Below are 7,762 nucleotides of genomic sequence, written 5' to 3'. Positions count from 1 at the left end.
TGCATCGTATCGCGCGAGTCGACTCGAAAGCTATGCCCGGCATGCGGCTTAGCTCCGGAAACAGTGATGCACTTCCTTCTACAGTGCCCCGCCCATGCCTCAGCGCGCTCAGAACACTTATCTCGCCTCGGACGACGAGGCCGGGCCTTACCCACCCTCCTCAACTCACCCTCAGCATTACAACCGCTACTCAAGTTTGTTAGTGCGACACGACGTCTCCAGAACACCTTCGGCAATGTGACACCCAAAGAGACGAGACAACATCAAGATCAAGACCGGAGGGGTCGCAACGCATAGAACTCGCTGGCGCACTCGGACGCGCCTTTTCCTCCCTCTCTTACTCGCTCGCTGTACAGTACGCTGACTACCTCGTCCGTTTATTACAGGAAAGCGACCACACACATCCCACTACATAGAGTCCGGTAGTCTAGTGCTAACCTCGTTGCATGTATCCAACGCTCTCGTAGATCCCAACGGAAACGTGCGTCGCGGGCGTCCGCCCGCTCTAGGGGCGGGGGAGTTCTGACGGACGGCGGGGACACCGCCGAACGTACACCTGACTGGCGCAAGAGGCGAGACCCAGGGGCGCAACCGCACCCAAAGGCCGCAGGTTTATAGCCCGTTCCCTTGCCTTCAATGGCCAGGACTGGACGGACGCCCGCAACGCATTCTTCCTGAGCCCTGCCCCCTTTACACACTACTTGCGTACTCGAACGTCTCACTCTCGCCCCTGTCTGTACCCCGGCACGTCCCCTTGCACCATCCCTCATCGATATCTCCTCCATTACACACCCTTAGACTGCATGAGCATCCTGCTCAATTATGTACCGCCGACCCCTTTTACCACACATGTAGACAGGATTGTATTTACGGCCTACCATGAGGCTCGGCCTCGCAGGGCAATAAACGGGATCTAGAAGAAGAAGAAAGAAGGCGAAGGGAGCGATGACAAGTGTTATAGGCAGAAGCTCAACGCTGGACCGGAGTGGGGAAGAGCCCCTACAAGCCTGAAAGTATGTGGGAAGGTAGTCTTCGTAGTTCAGGAATGCGTCAGCCATGTGTTGGGATAGACCGCTACAGAACACTCACAAAACACGGCGGTACTCGTTAGGCCGTGGAAGAATGTTCCGATGTACCTGCAGGATGTTGAGCTCGCGATTCTGGTAGATTGGGTATTGGGCGTACGCTGCGAGGGTAGTCCTGTCGCTGACGACTTCCCAAGGGATACTGGGTTCGTTAGGAACTAATCGTTCATACACGAAAAACATGCCTATGAAGACAAAGCCGATGACGAGGGTAGCCAGTGTATGGGGGCTTGTCCACTTGTACGCAACCCCTCCCCAGGTAAGACCGATGAGGGCGACTGTCGTGCCGGCGATGATAATCAGATTTCCTCTGTAAACGAAGTGTCAGAGATTTGATCAAGAGGGCTCGACTGCACAACTCACATAGTGTCGAGATGTGCCAGTTTGTCGCCGATTGTACCCGGGGGCATGCGCACGCGTAGGAACAGAAGTACGAGAACGAATGCGATGCCGGTGAGGGGAAGATTGAGATCTTCGTGACATTGAATAGAACGTCAAAAAGGTATATTTATCGGTGAACGTACATAATATCCAACGCCACGCATTCGCCTGAGCAAAGGCGGCGCCCTAGGTGATATAGCTTAATGAGCAGACGCCATGGCCAAACAACAAGCGACTCACAATCGGGGGGCCAATCCCAGACGCCAGAGATGATACCCATAAACATCCCCCGCTCTAACAGCGGAACGAGGTCGGACACGATGATCTCAGAAAGGTTCCAAATTCCTCCACTACCGATGCCCTGTACCGCTACGCGACATGAGCAACATGCATACCAGCCCCAAACAGATACTCACTTCGTGCCCCGATGAGCATATCCATGCTCTGGGACGCGCCAGAGAGCGCGCTCCCTAGGAAGAAGAGGCCGACCGAGGCAAGCATGACAGGTCGCCTCCCAAAGGTGTCGGCGAGGCGACCAGATAGGGGTAGGCTTGCGGCACTAGCGAGGCCATAAGCGGAGCCGACCCATACGAACTTGTCCCCGCCATTCAGGGAGTCGGTGATCGTTCGAAGGGCGATAGAGATAGCAGTGAGGTCAAGTGCACTGACGAAGGAGCAGACCAAGATTGCGATGAATGTCAGCCAGAAGGCGGAACCTTTGCGAAAGCCAGATGCTGGATTGCTAATGGTATCCGAATCCACAGTCACTGTGGGCTTTTGCGCGGTTGCAGGTGATGAATCCGAGGACATAGCAGGCACGGATGTTTAGCGGATGTCCCGATGGGACTATATATCAACCGAGGTGTCTTATATCTAGAGCACACCTCTTGCCCCGACCTATACCGCTACAGACGTGCAGTATGTCTTGCGTACGCGCCCGCAATCATGAGCATCCAGGCTTACGTGTCTCATCTAGCCGTGGTAACGGGAACCTTCAGGAGTACATACCCGAGAGCGCAGAGTGCTGAGTCGGAATGGAGACCGTGTAGGCTGTGCCTAGTCTCGCTCAATCATTGTGGGTGACATCTAAGCAGAATGCGATGAGGTATTGAGACGCTTACTACATAGCACCCACAGTATGGTCGTCGACATGACCGCCGTTTGCATCGACTCTCTCCGACCCGGAGCATTCACGGATGCTTTCCAGATCATTGAAAGTAATATGGCTTACCGGCGTCGAGATGTACATCGAAGTAGTACTCGGATGCAGAGCGGAACACGAGCAAGACAACAGGGGAAGGTCTATCAGCGAGAGGATCAAGAAGTTGGGAAACAATCGTCTGAGCGGCGTCCGGCCACCGTAGCGCGACGGGCGTCCAACATTCCATATCCGGTAATGAGCGGTCTGTCACCGCAGTACTGGTAACTATCCAAGAACCTCTCCTCCATCCGTTCACTTGTTCTGGGCTCACCGCTACCAATCCACACACAAGCGTACTACGTATCTCTTGGGTGCGTCGTATATATAAGCCCTGTGAGGGTGTATCCGAAGACAAAAAAGCTTCCCCAAATCATGAGCGGAGATCAGTTCCTGGCATCGCCGCATATTCGACGTGCAACATGCTTCTTTACTGTTCACCGGAAATGTATGGGCTGAAGCTGCAGTGACCTTGGATATTGACACATACCAGCCCCTGCCGGAGGCATTATCGCTCTGTGATGGATCAACTGATCATCGATAGGCAACTCGAACGTAACACTACACCTTGCCCTTTTATCTTACCAAGCGAGACCACATACGATCACCCATAGATACATCTGAGTGTCGACTAGGTGAGTGGTATCTCTTCAGTAGTCTGAATCCCAATGTAACGAGGACAGACCAGCACCTTGTGGCTCTTCAGCACGGATCGCGCTGAACCCCACGATCCGGATAAGGTACCAGGTGGATATGCAATCCTCTCTCACGTCTGGGAGGGTCAAGAACAGACTTTCGAGGCGACCCAGGAGCTCCGCACCTCTTGCGCAACGACAGGGCACAACCCACGTGACCGTCCATCCCCCAAAGTCCGCACCCGCTGCATCATCGCGGAACAGCTCAGATTTGAATGGTTACGAAACGACACCGACTGTATCAACAAATAGGGCAGCTCCGAGCTCTCCGAGGCGATTAAGATCAAACGCGATGTTCAGCTACTACTCTCTCGCGAAGGTTTGTTGCGCGTATCTCTGCGACGTCCCCCTGCGTCCCGTGAAGCGCTCAATGCGGTAGACTCCGCGTTACAACGAAGCAGGTGGCACAAGCGTGGCTGGACGTTGCAGGAGCTCATTGTTCACACATTCCTGGTCTTCTTACCCAAAAACTGGACTGCGCTTGGCACGAAGCCGGATCTCGCCGAGCTGCTCGCAGAACTCACTCGGGTGCGCGTCGCTATTCTGCAGATGACGCAGACAATGAGCGAAGTAAGCAGCGCATGTCGGATGTCCTGGGCATGTGATCGAGAGACGACGCGCGTCGAAGATTCGGTGTACTGTCTCTGCACATGCGTATCTGTCCAGCCCGTCAGTCTGAGCTCCTCTTGTCTATTTGTCTATATGCCAAGCGTGGGTACTCATGTTCTCTAGGATTGCAAGTCCTCAGGCTCTACAGGCCGCTGAGACAGCCAAAGCCTAGGCGCCGTTTCCCTCTATGAGAGGTCAGCTTCCCAGCCGCTGTTCGTCCGCAACCCCCTCTGCGTGACACCGCCCTTCCCCGAACACTGTATCGTATCTTCTTTATATGTCGCCCCCACGGCCCTCTGCTTCGCTCGTCAGTATTGTTCGTGTACCTCCTCACAACCATACAATCCCCCTCTGCTCTGAAGGAGCATCGCTATCAACGCACTGCAGTAGACCGTCTTCGCCGTTCACATTCCTCTCAAGCGCGCTTCCTCTCCCACATCTGCTCTGAAGGAGCATCAACCTTGGGCCGTTGCTTTCGCCCTGTTAACGCCTGGTGCGGTACTCGCGCTCACGTTCTCCTACTTCATCGCTCTGTCCTTATGTCTTGCTGTGCCCAGGTTCCTTTACCGTCTCTCGACATCTATCGCGCTTGCATTTCGTACATCGTATATGAAAACTTACTCCCTCGTCCACTCATCGTAGCTTGTCATCTTCTCTCTCGTTCGCGTTGTGCGAATAACCATCGCTTTCGCTCTGAGTACTACGGCGCCGTCGCAGCTGGGACCAATGCCTTTCCGTCGGTAGGCACATATGCACGCTCTTGACGGAGAGTGTTGTCCCTTGCCCATTTGTCTACCCATTGCCTACCCCTCAAACGTTCTCTCACTGAACGGCCTTCCTCCAACAACAAAAGAAAAACTATGCGCTCTTCCCAAAGCCGCGCACACTGCCAATACCGCCACAAGCCTCGTCCTTCTCTTTCCTTCGCCGGGGCTCATCACGCCGACTCCGCCAAGCCGCTCGGGTACATTGAGATCGTGGCCCTTGCCTTCTAGCCCACAGACGCCTGTATCGTCCAATAGAAAAACCATGCTTTGAACATAGCTTCTCCAATTCGGAGAACACTCTTTCCTCCTCGTTACCACATATCTTGGCTGCACGATCTGTATGTTCATAGCGCAATAATGGATCCTGGTATTATACAGCCACAGCTCCGTCCTCCGCCATCGAGTCTGCTGAAAAAGCACCATCTTTGTCCGGGGAAAGTGACGCGTCCTGGAACGATATCATCGCAATGGGAGCGTTCCGTCCTATCACAGCGCCGTCATCCGCATCCGTGATGGATGAATGATTTGTCTGTCGCCTCCTAGAACGGAAGACCGAGGAATTCTCAGAGCGTGAATTAGTGGTCTGGTTGGTCCGTGAGATGCATGTGCTCTCTATAGTCTTTCCCTGCTCGAGACGAATGATGATCAGGTTGAAACATATACCCTAGTAGACGATGTTTGGTCATCAAGGGGCTCTGTAGAAAGGAAATCAGGTTCTCACGATGATTTGGACATTCTAAAAGGCGTCACCTTAGTAAGGCGGTTTGTATATAGACGGGGAAAGTGAACTTACGCAATCGGAAACAGCATATTCTGCATTACTTGAGGTCGCATATACGGCAAAGAAGATGATGATCGCGATGGAATACATCAGTCCGGACTCGATAATGATGCGCATAGCCCGTCTCAAGCCAGACCCGCTACTTCCAAAGATGACTCTCGACTGGCGCTCGATTGACCCGATCTTGTACGCAATCATTACTATAGACACGGAGGTATTCATCGCTAGTTCAACATGAGTAGAATAGCAGCACCTACAGGTAGCAATAATATTGAGTCCCAGTGATAAGCTGAGACCCGATATGAGGAAAGGCTCAAGTTGCTTAGCGCCAAGGAATGTAGAAGAGCGAAGAGTGAATTCGATGTAGCACGCAATGGCTCCCAGCGCTGTTGAATGAGTATATCAGCTCAAGTCAATTATGAGGGATGGGCTCTGGTCTAACTCAACCCTGCAACCCATACAACACACAAAGTTACGGCGAGAGCCCAGCTTCTGTCGAATACAATATAACATCGGTAGATCTGCCGACAATCAAGAAACGTGTCAGACACTATCCCCTGAGAAAATACGGGACGTACTAGCATCCCATCGGCTATGCCAGTTTGGGCAACGCTATTGACGGTCTTCATAGCATTAACCCAATAGGATATATCTGAGAATTCGCCAATAGCACCACCGGGGCCATGATACCAGATGAAGGCATCCAGGACATGGCGAAGAAGCAGTGCAACGTCCAGAGTAGCGAAGACAAACAACAGCAAAACTACCACAAAATACCCGATACGCTGAGAGTAGCGGGTCCGACTATTCCCCAGCATAGTGTACATGCACATTCCGAAGGTCACAAGATATACCCCTTCAAGAGCAGTCACTACGATGGAATGAGGATGGCAGACTCATAGGAGGTCGACTCACCATAGAAAAGGCTTTCGAGGAACAGGGCCACAATTTGAGCGACGTCAACGGGGAAGTCAGTCATCGTCACAAAATGGGAGGCTAGACAAGGGAGCCTTAGGAAGGAGAATCACCACGCAGTAGGGCTCTTTTATAGTAGTAGGGTGCAGTAGGCCATGATTGGAGTTTGACGTGAAGTCTGAAAACAGCTAGAGCCCTGAGTGAGTTTCGATTGTCCAATGTTATCAGCCAGCGCCATCTGGACAGATTGATGAGAGTGAAAGGGAGTCACAAGAATCAGATTCTGGTGGCACAAGAACTATGGAACGCTTCGTTTCTATTGCGGACACCCTTCAACTTGTGAAAGACTTTCCTCGGAAGGAGTAGGAAGTCATCATCAAGTGGATTGAGTTCAAGGGGAGATATTCAAATGGCAAGCCAGGAAATAGCATTCCTGCGCAGGCTCTGCCAACTCTGTCCGATTATCGGAGATAGTAAGACCGTATGGGAACTGGACAATAAGGCTTCCAATTAAGAGACCGAAATGAGCATATTCCCATGAACGTTGACCACAATATCATCTCTCTCGAATGACAGGGAAGAAAGCACCCTGTGGTCAACCCTTGGATGAGGGTCCGAACCTTGCCAACGATGGCAATGTTCGAGACCTATTTGTTTCCATCCATGCAGCCTTCTCATGATACGACCGTCCTTGTTGATATATGCAGATGGATGATCGATGACCTGTTAGGTGCTTACAGTGCAGTTGAGCGCCCGTCTCGACTTGGAAGCAGCTAAGACAACGACGACTAACGCCATCTACAGCGAAGATCACTATCAATGCAAGGACAGGACCTCTGCCAATTATCCCGGGAGCAAACCATTGGAGTATGTTAGATTTCACGCTCAACGCACTAGGCGCTGTAGATCGGCATCTCCCGTAGACACTAAACATCACTCGTCACATTCCAACGTCCCTCACTCGTTCTACCATCTATCCGAGTGAGGGTACGTCGTCCCCAGCATTATCAGCACATACTACATACTTACAGTACCCTGTAGCTTCTCATACACGGGCTACAGGTATAATACACTCGTTCTACCATCTATCCGAGTGAGGCTTCTCATACACGGGCTACAGATTTTAACAGGTTATGAGCCCCTGCGCCTGAAGTTTCTGCCAGGCAGCTCTGTAGTCATCCATTTGCGCTCCCCAGCCTCAACTCGAGTCAATTCTATCACTTGGAGCACTCTACTATTGCCGTATCGATTTTCGGCAGGCGTTTGTGGCGCATATATCCACTCCTTTACAGTCGCGGTGCGCATATAGTCACCTCTTTCCTCTCTCTTCT

At 52.2% G+C, this 7,762-nt stretch overlaps 2 protein-coding genes across 2 annotated transcripts in view; both read right to left on the bottom strand.

The window, feature by feature from the left end:
• Positions 1 to 2,276, bottom strand: part of DICSQDRAFT_63384 (iron permease) — a gene marked incomplete at both ends in the record, with an annotated part of 4,070 nt that extends 1,794 nt beyond the window's left edge. The window contains 7 exons of the mRNA XM_007366872.1: positions 909 to 1,030; positions 1,090 to 1,136; positions 1,186 to 1,395; positions 1,449 to 1,557; positions 1,610 to 1,652; positions 1,693 to 1,835; positions 1,883 to 2,276. Of these exons, the coding sequence (XP_007366934.1) occupies positions 909 to 1,030; positions 1,090 to 1,136; positions 1,186 to 1,395; positions 1,449 to 1,557; positions 1,610 to 1,652; positions 1,693 to 1,835; positions 1,883 to 2,276 (1,068 nt within the window). The remainder of the gene's footprint in view (positions 1 to 908; positions 1,031 to 1,089; positions 1,137 to 1,185; positions 1,396 to 1,448; positions 1,558 to 1,609; positions 1,653 to 1,692; positions 1,836 to 1,882) is intronic.
• Positions 2,277 to 5,486: 3,210 nt separating this feature from the next.
• DICSQDRAFT_63203 (uncharacterized protein) lies at positions 5,487 to 6,495 on the bottom strand (the record flags this gene model as incomplete). The annotated part of the gene is made up of 5 exons (XM_007366871.1): positions 5,487 to 5,716; positions 5,774 to 5,902; positions 5,959 to 6,037; positions 6,095 to 6,372; positions 6,432 to 6,495. The coding sequence occupies 5 exons, from the start codon at positions 6,493 to 6,495 to the stop codon at positions 5,487 to 5,489; spliced, it is 780 nt and encodes a 259-aa protein (XP_007366933.1).
• Positions 6,496 to 7,762: the final 1,267 nt, after the last annotated feature.

The sequence above is a fragment of the Dichomitus squalens genome (genome assembly GCF_000275845.1).
Source record: "Dichomitus squalens LYAD-421 SS1 unplaced genomic scaffold DICSQscaffold_21, whole genome shotgun sequence".
Taxonomy (NCBI): Eukaryota; Fungi; Basidiomycota; class Agaricomycetes; order Polyporales; family Polyporaceae; genus Dichomitus; species Dichomitus squalens.
This window is presented reverse-complemented; position numbering and strand designations above follow the sequence as displayed.